Genomic DNA, 14099 nt, shown 5'->3' with positions numbered 1-14099 from the left:
ACCAGAGCACAAGCTGATGAAGTCAGAGGAGGACCTGCCGCCTCTGACCCGCCAGCGCAGCAACACGCTGCCCAAAAGCTTCGGCTCTCAGCTGGAGAAGAAACCTCAGCAGGAGAAGGCGCCCAACCCGCCGGTGGAGAGCACGCTGGAGACCATTCTGAAGAAGCTGCAGGAGAAGAGGGAGGAGGTGAACCGCCCCGAGGACATCAAGGTAAAGCTGTACGCTCTCATGGGGTGAATGAATAAAACGTCTCCAGCAAATGGATGTTACATGTAACACAAACAGCATGAATTTTAAAGACCTCAGCAGGGTTTGAATTTGTTATGGCAGAGAACCAAACATGAGGAATAAGCTCTGTTGCAACACTGAGGCCATGTTGAAACCGCAGTGACTGACTCACTTCTCGTACCCTGCTGACAGGATATGACACGGGAGCAGATCGGAGGAGAGAAAGTCGCCCTGCAGAAAGCTCTTCTCTACTACGAGAGCATACACGGCCGACCAGTAAGTCCTCCTGCAGCTCTGTATGTCGAGCAAACGAACACAGAATCCTCCACCTCGTACATCTGATCTCCTGCCAGCCATGTTGGCTCAAACACAGAAGATATAGCTTCTCTACCACTTGATGGTGACCTACATCTCCAGTGAAGGGTGACTAATGTCTGCAGCCAGAGTGTGTGTGTGTGTGTGTGTGTGTGTGTGTGTGTGTGGGGTCAGCTTTCACTGTGTGTTCCTGTTGAAAAAATGTAAATGGATGGATGTGATTTTACTTCTGGACATTTGAAATGCCAACTTTTGTTGCCATCACAATTAAAGCAGCGGCCTCTAACCTTTTTCAGTTTTCTACAGATCGGTCATCGTGCACATAACAAATAATTATTTTTTATTTATTTTTTTTTTATTAAAAAAAATGTGCCCTAAATGAATAAAAATAGTTTTTATTTCTGAATATGTATTTACTTTTTCTTCTGTTTTAGCATCGAGTCCCTCCCTCTTTTGAAAGGAGCTCTCTAGAGATGGTAGTTTTTTATTAATTTTGGCAGCGGTTAGACTGACAGCTGAGTCCAGTGTGGGAAACAAGCACAGACAGAAGTGATGGAAAGACAATCTAGTCATTTTTCAAAATAAAACACCCTGCAGACTCCGCCGGAAAATAAAATAAACGTTTTTATTCTTTCTCTGCGGCTCAGTACTCTGTACTCACCAAAGGAAATGTATAAGCTCCACAAAAAGATTCCAAATCACTGCAGAAATTCAAATCCCCTCCAAAAACAGAAAAAATTCCCATAATAAGGCCACAAATCACCCAAAAAAATATGCATCATCATCAGAAAAGATGGTAAATCACCAAAATATGTGATATTACCAGAAAAAGATGCTAAATTAACATAAAATCACCAGAAAATGATGCTGAATCAATAGAAAATGATGCAAAATTACAAGAAAAAAATGCAAAATCAATGCAAAATGATGCAAAATAACCAGAAAAGTTTCTAAATGTCACAAAATGATGCAAAAATCACGAGAAAAAGATGCAAAATCATCACAAAAAGACCAAAAATCAGCAAAAAAAATATGCATCAGCACCAGAAAAGATGCTATATCACCAAAATATAAGTGAAATCACCAGACAAAGATGCTAAATTAACATAAAATCACCAGAAAATGATGCTAAATCAACACAAGATGATGTAAAATCACCAGAAAAGGTTCGAAATCAACACAAAATGATGCAAAATCACAAGAAAAAGATTGAAATCACCAGAAAATGACACAAAATCACCAGAAAATATACAAAATCATCACAAAATTATGCAAAATTACTAGAAAAAGATGCTAAATTAACACAAAATCACCAGAAAATGATGCTAAATCAACACAAAAAGAAGCAAAATTACCCACAAAATGCATCAACACCAGAAAAGATGCTAAATCACCAAAATATATATATATGAAATTACCAGAAAAAGATGCAAAGTCAACACAAGATGATGCGAAATTACTAGAAAAATGTGGTTGTTGACTGCTGAATTAAAGAACAACTCTGCTGAGAACTGAACTGACACATAGACTTGTATTCCTGACAATGCCATATGGGGGAATGAGCAGCCTTGGAGGAGTACTGCGCTCTCGTTTCTAGTGTTACTGCTGTCAGCCTGCAGGCTCACTCAGGACAACAGGAAGACGCTGATCTGTGTTTCCCTCTTTCCTCAGGTGACCAAAAGCGAGAGGCAGATCATGAAACCGCTGTACGACAGATACCGCCTGGTGAAGCAGATCCTGTGCAGAGCCTCCACCATCCCCGTCATAGTAAGCATCACATCTTAACCTGCCTTTACAAGCGAGCGCCGCGGATCAGCACATTGTCAAAACGTCTGCAGACACCTAATCCCGGCTCGTGCTGCTGGAACGGGCGGCAGTCATGCCACAGACGTGTGATCCACCTTTCCAGGCTCTTAAGTCCAGATTTAGCAGCTCACCGGATCCTCGGTCGTAAAGGATTCACAGGTGGCAAACTGAGGTCACGGGAAAAGACCGAGGCTCACAAGCTGTAAAGAATTAATGACAGGAAGCAGAAAATACATCCAGTTAATATTTTTAATGCAACTTATTTATGTAAAAAAATAATTCCGCTCACAGATTAATGTAAAGCTCCTCAATTATTCTTCTACTCGGATATTAAAAAAAACCATCTTTATTATGTAAGATATGATCTACATTATGGACACACAGTTCTCCCTTTACATAACCTCTAATCCCCATCATGCTGAGTGGCTCTGTAGATTATTATTTACAGCAGAGTACATGGAGCTTTCCTGGAGGCAAACAGCACAAACTAGCCCAAAAACATCAGATTTAAATGAACAAGCCTGTGCACAATGTTTGGTAAATGTCGCCTATTTTTAATTATTATTATTTTTTTGGTTTATTTTCATGTTTCTGTTCTGGTTTGCGTACACTCCTGTGAGAAAATAAACCAAATAAGTTGTGAAATGTGGCCTAATAACACTAATTTTGGATAAACACAAGTCATTTTGGACAGATTCAATCTAATTTTTGACACATTTTAGGAATTTTGGATCAGTTTTAGTCATTTGGGACATTTAGAAAAACACTTTTGAAAGGATTTTTGTCATTTTAGACTCATTTTGACAAATTTTTGTCAATTTTGCCATTTTTCTGTCATTTTGGACTCATTTTGGTTAAACCTGAGTTATCTTGGATGGATTCCACCTCATTTTAGACACAAATTAAACAAATCTTTAGGAATTTTAGAAAGTTCTCGTCATTTTAGACTATTTTTGGGTAACTGTTGACTAGATTTATGTCATTGTGGACACATTTTGATGTGAGTGCTTTCCTAGTTTTTTATTTTAATAAACACGAGGTAAAGCAGGTAAAAATATTAAATATTTCGCAAAGATTAGAGAAAGTCCTACAATGAAATGCAATCAATCATCATAGCAACTTTGACAAAGCTTAGAGCAATTCAGAGAGCTTTACAGATGATAGTAAGACCATTTAAAGAGGAAAATAAAACAGTTTAATGACAAAATGCAACAGGAAACTAGTTCACACTCTGCTGCATTAACTGTATGAACATAAATAATCGCTGTTTAGTTTCATTTCTTTTGTTGTCACCATGTCTGAATCCCAAAATCCAAATTGAAAAGATCTACAAAATGACATACATTATCAGATTTTTATTACTGCTCTTAATACTAATTTATGATGCAGTGTTCTGCCTGAAAACTTTGAACTCAAATGAGCACAAACTAGCCCAAAAATGCTAGATGTAAATGAACAAAACTATGCACAGTCTTTGGTAAATATTGCCTATTTTTATCATTATTATTTTTTTGATTGTTCTAATGTTTCTGTTCTGTTTTGCACACACTCCTCTGAGAAAATGTGGGAATTATTTATGTGTGGATAAAGGTGACGTTCAGCTGGAAAGAAAAAGAACAAAAATGAAGAACTCCTCCTCTTTAGCTCCAACTAAAAACCAAAAAATGTCACCACAATCCGAGGTGTGGTCTGAGCGTGGTTAACTCCTCCTTCTTGACCGTCACCACAGGGCTCTCCCTCCAGCAAGCGCAGAGGTCCCCTCCTTCAGCCCATTATCGAGGGTGAAACCGCACTTTTCTTCGATGACATCAAGGTGAAGAGCTGCTGCTGCCGCTTCCATAATCCGCGCACCGTCCCTCCAACCCCACCTCCCCCCTTATTTACTACCATTTACCCTCTAATGAACCCGATTGCTGCCTGTTGATTGGACGGCTGCCTGTCTGCACAGATGTGGAATCAGTAGCTGCTGATGTTTGAGTCGCTCCGCCAGTGTGATGCAGACGTGTTTTAGAGCAGGGGTGTCTAACTCATCTTAGTTCACATTCAGTCCACTTTGATCTCAAGTGATCGGTAAAATCACAGCATCATAACCTATAAATAATGATTACTCCAAAATTTTCCTCTGTTTTAGTGCAAAAAAGTTCACATTTAAGGAATTATCTTCTTACAAAACATCATGAACAACCTGAAATTACTTAAGAAAAATAAGTTATTAACGTAATGCCTCAGTTTATCATTTACACATTACAACTGACAGACTACAGTGTTTCTACAAAGGCACAAAACATTTAGTCACAGGTATCTGAAACTGAATGACATAGTATTTTACTTTTTACTTTTTTAAATATTAGAAAAATGAGACACAAAATGACAAAAACAAGAAACAAAACGACAAAAAATTTGACCGACATGAAACAAAACAAAAAAGCGACAAAAAAAATTAGACAAAAAGTTACAACGCGACAAAAAAATGGACATATGACAAAAACGAGACAAAAAATTACACAAATGGCACAAGCGAGACAACAAATGACAAAAGCAAGAAACAAAAGGAGAAAAACTAGAAACAAAACGCAAAAAACATGACAGACAACAAAAGTCAGACAAAAAAGACAAAAAACAACAAAACAAGACTAAATATTACAAAAATTAGACACAAAATGACAAAAACAAGAAAGAAAACGACAAAAAATTTGACCGACACGAAACAAAACAAAAAACAGACAAAAAATTAGACAAAAAGTTACAACGCGACAAAAAAATGGACATATGACAAAAACGAGACAAAAAATTACACAAATGACACAAACGAGGCAACAAATGACAAAAGCAAGAAACAAAATGACAAAAACTAGAAACACAAAAAACATGACAAACAACAAAAGTCAGACAAAAAAGACAAAAAACAACAAAAACAAGACTAAATATTACAAAAGTGAGACACAAAATGACAAACGAACAATGAACAATCTAGTATTTTACTTTATGATCAAAATAACGTCATGGTCTAGAAATGATTTTAAATTTATAGTTTTACAAATGTACAATTTATAGTTAAGTCCTCTGGAGGGCCGCATGTTTGACACCCCTGTTTTAGATGGTGCAATAACATCAGTTAGTGAAAAGAAAAGTCTGGTCAGTCGGAAGGATCTTTGAGGTTTCTTTCACGTTGATGATTTGAAGCTGGCTCGGACTCACATTAACTCCGTCTAATGAGTAACGACTGGAATCACAAACGAGGAGCATCGAGGTGCATTCTGCTGCTCTACCCTGATGATTTATAACAGCTGTCCACTAACACCGCACGACCCTAATGCACGGCAGCGTCTCAGCCCGGCCGCCCGGCACACAGCGCCGCCTTTTAACCCTCTGACCTCTCCGTAATCTCTTCCCAGGAGGAGGAAGACGGCTCGGAGGACGACGGAGACTCGAAGACTCAGTTCACCGTGACCGTCCGACCCGACCTCAGCGTGCTCGGCTTCCTGGACCACATGGAGGAGGAAGTGGACGGTTTCATCTCACCCGTGGATGAACTCTCGCCCTCCAAGAACACGACGGACATGAGGCTGTCCAACCTGCACTCGGCCACCACGTAAGACAGACAGGACTGTTGTTAAAGTAACTAAGGTCGTTTGAAAATATTTTTTGCTACTTTATGATTCTACGTCACTGCATTTAATTTAGTCGACATTTATCAGACACAAATCACAGCAGCATAGAATGTGTCCATTTAATATAGATGTACCCACAAACAAAATGACCTTGTACTGAGCACAGGTGTGTGTTATGCATGTGTACGTTATGTACGGATACCGAATCGCGTGACCTAAATATGTATGAGGCGGCAGGAAATGATGAGACTCAGAAACACCCCCATAATTTAATCAATTGTTCCTTGTATTATTTCCGATGGATAAGTCCTGATAAGTCCACGGCGGTGAATTTGTAGTAGAATAACAATCATGTGATCATCAGCAGGCAGCTGATGTAGCGTTCACTTGTTGTCATAGTTACAGTGACGCTGTGCCGCTATCTGGCAGTGATACAGAAATCTACAACAAATCCGTGGATCCAGACTATAAGCTGCATCACTGCCAAAATCTAATCACTTGGTCCTTGTGCCATTTCTGACCTTCTCTGAAAATTTCATCCAAATCCGTTTGTCCGTTTTAGAGTAATGTTGCGAACAGACAGATGGACAAACGTATGCCAATCGTCACATAACTCTACCATGTTCCTTGGTTGAGTAAAAAAAATACCCAGAAACCACTTGGGGTTCAGAGGGTTTAATACTTTAAACACAATTTGATGAAATCACTTATAATTCAGGGTTTTCACTCCCTTGCTGCTTCAGTTAAACTATAAAATAGCTGCAGTGTGAGATCTTAAAATTTTAAAGATCTCCTCCTGTTTCCTTCACAGGCGGGAACTTCTGGAGCAGCTCCAGGAGACGAGGGAGGACAAAAAGAGGATCCGCAAGAACCTGAAAGAGTTCGAGGAGCAGTTTTTCAGGCAAAACGGAAGGTAGGAGAAAAAAAAAAGAAGCCACAAGAGAGACGGTGAGCAGAGTTTTTCCACCGCAGATCCTGATGTTTGCTGTCCTGTTCCCATAGAAACGTCCAGAAGGAGGACCGCTCCCCGCTGGCAGTGGAGTACAACGAATACAAGCACATTAAAGCCAAGCTGCGGCTGCTGGAAGTCCTCATCAGCAAAAGAGACTCCACTAAGTTCATCTGAGAATAAAGGACTCTAAGAGGACTCGGTCTCCAGTCGAACACATCTCACTCTGCTGGGGAATTTAAAAAAACATCGGCTTCTCATTGTCGCTGCTCTGGAAACAGCCCACCTGTAAGCCTGTTAATCCGTTCCGTCGAGCACAGCGGTGTTTTCCTCCGACGCCCGCGGAGAACCGGCGACCCGCGACTGATTTAAGCGACACCAAGTCACCTGCTTCACCTGAAATCTTCGGGTTTTTTTCCCCACCGGACCTCACCTTAAAGCAACACGCACAAATAACCCCAATCACTCTTGTATCGCTGATAATTTATTTCTATCCTGTTGAGAGTTTTTAACAGAAATGTTATTTTTCCTCGAGCTTAACTGTAGAAGTCTTAAAAAAAAACCACAAACCTTGGTAATTAAAATAATAGATATAATGCTATTTTTGAAGAAGGACTTTGTGATTAAGATGTTTGTGTATTTTTGTAAGGGAGACGTTACTATTTGTATCAGTATTCACTTAATGAGTAGTTTGAAATGATCTCGTGTTGCTTCTCTAGAAGTCCAATCAAACACTTGCTCACGAAAAGAAGTGTTTTTCCTCTCGTTCACTACAACCCAAAGACAGCAAACAGCGAACCAAAAAGGCTCAAATGTTCATCTCGTCCAGTAAAACGGCTTCCTTTTGTGACCACTGGTACCATGTTCAGCATTCGACTGTATATTTTCTGCTTTTCCCCACATTTACTTCACGTCTAATAAGCTATTCTCGTCGTTGAATCACTGGTATGTGTGTAACACTGACAAGGCCATTAGCGGGGCAGGAATGGTCGCTAAAAGCCGCGGTGTTTCCTCCTCATCTGTTCTGTTGTAAATATGGATGTTTGTTTACATTTCTGTGAGCGTACTTCTTCCTCTCTTTCTCCAAAATGGATGATTATCAGTTTGAGTTTTGTTTTTACTGAATGTAAACACTGGCCAGGCTTAAGGAATTTTGAGTGTGTACATTTTAGTACATAAATTGTATTTTGTATATAACATGAATGAAATCATATTTTTACTGACATTTCTTGGCTCCGTGGTTTTTCTTTCCGAATGTGAATATTTTAACGTTATTTTTAGGGACGCGTTTTGATAACAGCGTAGAAACCACCCAAAAATCAACATAAACAAAGATAACACTAGCCGGACAAATCATTCACGGGTGTCAAACATGAGGCCCGTGGGCCAAAAGCAGCCCTCCAGAGGGTCCAATCCGGCCCGTGGGACGACTTTGTAAAGTGTAAAAATTACAGAGAAGACATTAACTGCAGATTGTCAATTTGCAAAACTATAAATTTTAAATAATTCCTAGACCATGACAAGTTGCTTTGATCATAAAGTAAAATACTAGATTGTTCATTGTTCTTTTGTCGTTTTGGGTCTTATTTTTGTCTTTTTTTTATCTGACTTTTGATGTTTGTCTCATGTTTTTGTTGTTTTGTGTTTCCTTTTCCTCTCACTTGTGTTTTTAGTCCTAATTATGTCATTTTGTGTTTCCTTTATTTGTTGTTCTGTTTCTCGTTTTTGTCATTTTGTCTTTTATTGTCTTGCTGGTGTTGTCTATGTTTTTTGTCATTTTGTTTTTCGCTTTTGTTATTTTTTGTCTCATTTGTGTAATTTTTTGTCACGTTTGTCCATTTTTTGTTGCTTTGTAACTTTTGTCTCTTTTGTGTCGTTTGTCTCATTTTTGTAATATTTTGCCTTTTTGTTTTGTTTGTCTGACTTGTGTCATTTTGATCATAAAGTAAAATACTATATCATTCAGTTCCAGATGACTAAATGTTTTATGCCTTTGTAGATCTCTGTGATCTGTAAGTTGTAATGTATAAATGATAAACTGAGGGATAATATTGTTAAAACGGAATTTATTTTTATTAAGAAATTTCAGGTTGTTTCATAATGTTCTGTTAAAAGATAATTCCTCAAATGTTCACATTTTTGCACTAAAACTAAAAGGAAACATTTGGGGTTGTGGTTATTTATAGGTCATCATGCTCTGATTTTACTGGTCCAACCCTGAAATTGAGCTGAATGTGGTCCCTGAACTAAAATGAGTTTGACACTCCTTGTTTAAAGTAACTCTGATTATGAGAGAAGAGCTCTAATATGACACCAAATTCCTTAATTCTTAGTATAAAAATCCATGAATAAACCCAATAATATTGATTAAATTAAACCATTTTTGATTGCCTTTTTTATGCAACATTTAATAGACAAATTGTTTGCAAGGCTTCAGGAGTTTTTAAGAGGAAAAGAAACACAAACTTAAAAACCATGATCCCTTAATTTGTACACTAAATCTTCATTTCCTGGCTTTAGAGTTTATTTAAATTTTTAAAAATTAAGTAATTATCTCACGCCTGAATGTGCTTCAATTAAAATTTTAATTTAGTACTTCTAAAATAAAAGTTAATGACTAGTTTTCATAGAGTTGTACATTTTAAGTAAAAAAAAAAAAAAAAAAAAGAACCAAGCTGATCTGTAGCGCAGACAGGGCAGTGTGGATGGAGGAACTACACTCTAAGAAATTTCCCTGTAAATTCACAGTAAAGAGCTGGCAGCAAAAGTTGCCAGCAGAGCACTGTTATTCTACAGTAAACCTACTGTATCCTACAACAACAGTTTATTACTTTAAAAAAATATTACAGTATTATGATGTTTAGAGTTTATGCTTACAGTATATTACTGTCAGTATGTTGGTGCCATTATACTGTTATTTTACTGTTTGTACTATAATCTTCATAAACAGTTTATTACTGTAAAACTGATATCAGAGAATGAGATGATATGAAGTGATAACATTGCTGAAAACTAATGATTTAAAAATGTCACATCTCAAAATGAAAGCCCCGGGAAATAGCATAGCATAGAAATGGCTCAGACAAGAGATGACTTTTCAACATTCAGCTTTTATTAAAGGCAACTCTGTATCAAACATATTTCAAAAACTGACTTATTTAACCCATTAAATTTTAGTAACATACAATCATTTCCTCATGGTGAAGAGGTTCCCATTGTGCATGTTCTAGTTCAGGTACACTGAGTTTGGTTTCCATTTTTCCTGAACTGTAACAAAAGATATCTATATATCACTTAAATTATTTAACTACTGCATTGAACACATTCAGCAGCTAACAAATTTCAAGTCTTGCAAAATAAAATCTACAAAAAAATTAATGATGTTTAACATGTCAACAATCTGTTTAAAAATTGCACATCACATTTCAGGTATTCTGCCTTCAGAATCAGTCTTTCATAACTCATGATCATGTTCAATAAATACCACATCATGGAACAAACCTGGAACTTCAAAACTGAGACACATGGACTGAAGTATTTTATACTGAACCGAAGACAATACTGAGACTTGTTACCTTAAAATGACAACCTGAACATCTGGTTGCAGACTGGGCTTTTCCTTTGTGAAAGTGAGGTTCTGTGTGGAGAGGTGCTGTGGGTTTACATGAAGTTCCACTCAGAGTCCATGAGTCTTTTTATAAAGGAGGCTACATGAGGATTTACAGTAGATGCCTTTTTCTGGAGCAGCTTCCTGACCTCTTGAACATCACCTTCTCCTGGCTGGCCTTTGTTCCCCTCTCAGGGTTGATACCAAGGAAGCACCTACAATGAAATGACAAAGAAAGAGTATATTAGGTGTGGTAGGCAAAGATCCCTTAAACTTAATATGGAACTCTGTCACATTCATCAAAAAAAAACAAACTAACTAACAAAAAAACCCCAGGAAACTAAAATTATTAAGCAAAACAGAGGCTTCCACTTATAACGGCTATTTAGTTCAGTACACATTTAAATCTAATTTTTGCAGCTGTCTGCAAAACAAGCAAATTTACTTTTCCTAAGTGGAGAGAAAAGCAACATGACACATCCTGCAAACGTTTTTTAAAACTTGAAATACATGGAGGACTAAATGTGCCAAAATTAAATAAATAAATACACCATTAAATAATTAATTAAATATGTCACTAATTAAAATTGGAATTAAATATGTCATTAATTAATTAAAATTGGAATTAAATACATAAATGTGTTATTAAATATGTCATTAATTCATTAAAATAGCAATTCCTTTTAGGTAAAAAAAAAACATATTATTTCACTATTTAATTATTTCATGGTCCTTGTGTTGCAGTGGATCATGAATTTATTTTATCTGTCAACCTCGGCCGTCAAAGTCGGTGGGCGGATCCTAACACCTGATTGGTTACCCTGCACATCAAGTCAAGGCAAATCGATTCCAGGTAATGGATTGATGCAGAGCTTGTGAACACATTCCGATACACTGGGTGGCGCTATTCACCTCTACGTTGGTTTGGATTAAACAAACTTTATTGGCAACCGCTAAAGACTCGGTCCTCTACCCCAAATGTTGATACAGCGCGGTGCAAGACAACATTTCCTTTAGCGTTTCCTTTAGCACCTACTCGGCGCGGCACGGCTCGCCACTACTGTACTGGACTCGGCTCGTCTCCGTTTAGTTGTTTTTCCATCACATTGAGTACCACCTCATCGTGGGTGGAGTCGTCATAGCACGGCGGACCGAAAGTCGCTTACCGCCATTTGTGTGCGACACAAAACGCAACACAACAATGTACATGGAGGCGATGGTTCACCTGCTGCTCGGTCTGTGGCTTTCTGTCAGATTCAAAGTAATAGAAGAGTCGGAGAAAGCTGAGAGCGGCGAGTCGAAACACTCAGGAGACACACAGGAGAGTTTGGGAGGCGATGCAGCAGTATCAAGCCAAAGACAAGACGATACGAACTAAATGACATATGAGGGTAAGCTAATGCTAGTTCGCTAGCTATCGTGTATTAGTCCTGTGAACGACCCTGTAATGGCTGCAGTTTATTGCTATCAGGTATTAAAATATGTAAGTTAGGTAAAGTTGGCAAGGTATTCACAGATTCGAACTTCCGGCATCAATAACTCATGGGATATACGTTGTAAAAACATAAACAATGCCTCTTTCCCATCGTTGTAAGCCAGACAATGTGCTACAAGGCCAGTTTTATCAAAAGTCGCTGTCTTTCAAGCTGCAGAAATAACATTGATGTCTATGAGCAGCTGGCTGTGCAACGAGTGAACAGGGACCGTCTGCAAATAGCAAAACCGCTGCAACAGCGAAGAGAGACACTACACAAATATTCAATTACTTTTATACACTGTAGTGTCACCAAATTTACTGCAGCCATCAATTGTCTCCTGCTGGTCATACTACAACTCTTGGTTTGATACTAAATACAAAATCTGAATTTTAAGGAATTTTTATTATTTTATTATTATTTTATTAAGTCATAAAATTCAGTAACTTCACTCATACACTGTAGTGTCACCAAAAATCACTGGAGCCATCAGCTGTCTCCTGCTGGTCATACTACAACTCTTGGTTTGGTAATAAATTAAAAATCTGAATTTTAAGTTTTTTTTTATTTTCTTATTATTTTATTAGTGATAAAATTCAATAACTTCACTCTTATGAACTGCAGAAAGATTACACTCTGTCTAACTATCAGTTGGCTCCTGTTGATCATACTGCAACTCTTGGTTTGATATTTAACTATTTTTCATGATTTTAAGGATTTTTTTTATTAGTAATGAAATTGTTGTTATATATCTCAAATATTTTTTGTTGTAAGATAAAAGTGCTCATCCATTTTTTTGGTAGATTGTGGAACATTAATAACCAAAAGTAACTGAATTTTATTTTATTTGGGTTGTTTATTGCCATGTGAAGTTGTGCACACTATTTAGTGTGCAGCTTGTGTGTGAAGTTTAAGGATTGTGAGTAAATCAGCTTTGATGGCTCTTCTCTTGATGTATGTGGTGCTATATTTTTAGATCCACAGTGCACCTGTTTGTCCAAATACATGATACTGAATAGTAATGGAACTTGGAATCCTCATCAAATACAGGATCAGATAACAGTAATATACCAAACTAAACTGTTTAGACTGTCTCCTCAAGTACTGACGATTGGGAAGAAAGACAATAAGATGCCTTCTTACAAGGCTGCAGCGTTAACTGATTCATTTAAACCATAATGTTAAACAGCTAATAATATTTTCCAAGTTAAGGACTGTATGGACAATACTTGGAAGAAAAAACGTGAAGGTATGATCAGTAGGACCTTTTGATGATTGGATGGAGTTTATTTTTTCTGCAGTGTTTAAGAGTAAAGTGATTGAATTTTATTTACTACAAAAGTTCCTTAAAATTCTGGTTTTTTTTTTTTTAATATCAAACCAAGGGTTGTAGTATGACAATCAGGAACCAACTGATGGCTCCAGTGATTTTGGTGACAATACAATGTATGAGTGAAGTTATTGAATTTGATTACTAAAAATTCCTTAAAATTTTTTATTTTTTTTTTAATTTAATGTCAAACCAAGTGTTGTAGTGTGATCAACAGGAGACAACTGATGGCTCCAGTGATTTTGGTGACACTACAGTAAACAAGAGTGAAGTTATTGAATTTTATGACTAATAAAATAATAAAAATTCATTAAAATTCAGATTTTTTTTTTTTAAATGTCAAACCAAGAGTTGTAGTATGACAATCAGGAGCCATCTGATGGCTCCAATAATTTTGGTGACACTACAGTATATAAGAGTGAAGTTATTGAGTTTTATTATTAATAAAACAATACTAAAAAAATGAAAATTCCTTAAAATTCAGATTTTGTATTTAGTATCAAACCAAGAGTTGTAGTATGACCAGCAGGAGACAATTGAAGGCTCCAGTGATTTTGGTGATACTACAGTAAACAAGAGTGAAGTTATTGAATTTTATGACTAATAAAATAATAAAAATTCCTTAAAATTCAGATTTTGTATTTAGTGTCAAACCAAGAGTTGTAGTATGACCAGCAGGAGACAATTGATGGCTGCAGTAAATTTGGTGACACTACAGTGTATAAAAGTTAAGTAATGTAATATTTGTGTAGTGTCTCTCTTCGCTGTTGCAGCGGT

At 37.1% G+C, this 14099-nt stretch overlaps 1 protein-coding gene across 2 annotated transcripts; it reads left to right on the top strand.

The window, feature by feature from the left end:
* Positions 1-9: 9 nt before the first annotated feature.
* Positions 10-8135, top strand: LOC129348792 (protein FAM13A-like). 2 transcript variants are annotated; one of them, XM_055010228.1, is made up of 7 exons: positions 10-211; positions 422-505; positions 2216-2311; positions 4080-4163; positions 5746-5942; positions 6773-6874; positions 6964-8135. In XM_055010228.1, the coding sequence occupies exons 1-7, from the start codon at positions 17-19 to the stop codon at positions 7085-7087; spliced, it is 882 nt and encodes a 293-aa protein (XP_054866203.1). In that variant the 5' UTR covers positions 10-16; the 3' UTR covers positions 7088-8135. The 2 variants fall into 2 exon arrangements, with proteins under 2 accessions (XP_054866203.1, XP_054866204.1); XM_055010229.1 differs by lacking the exon at positions 4080-4163.
* The last annotated feature ends 5964 nt before the right edge of the window (positions 8136-14099 follow it).

This window comes from Amphiprion ocellaris, chromosome 4, assembly GCF_022539595.1.
Source record: "Amphiprion ocellaris isolate individual 3 ecotype Okinawa chromosome 4, ASM2253959v1, whole genome shotgun sequence".
In the NCBI taxonomy this organism is placed as follows: Eukaryota; Metazoa; Chordata; class Actinopteri; family Pomacentridae; genus Amphiprion; species Amphiprion ocellaris.
The sequence above is the reverse complement of the archived record's forward strand: the minus strand, read 5'-3'. Positions and strand labels throughout refer to the sequence as shown.

Excerpts from the sequence above, each read along its gene's own strand:
- LOC129348792 (XM_055010228.1), top strand. The coding sequence starts at position 17 with ATGAAGTCAGAGGAGGACCTGCCGCCTCTGACCCGCCAGCGCAGCAAC. Across the intron at positions 212-421 it reads ACCGCCCCGAGGACATCAAG|GATATGACACGGGAGCAGAT; the intron begins GTAAAGCTGTAC and ends CCCTGCTGACAG. Across the intron at positions 506-2,215 it reads AGAGCATACACGGCCGACCA|GTGACCAAAAGCGAGAGGCA; the intron begins GTAAGTCCTCCT and ends CTCTTTCCTCAG.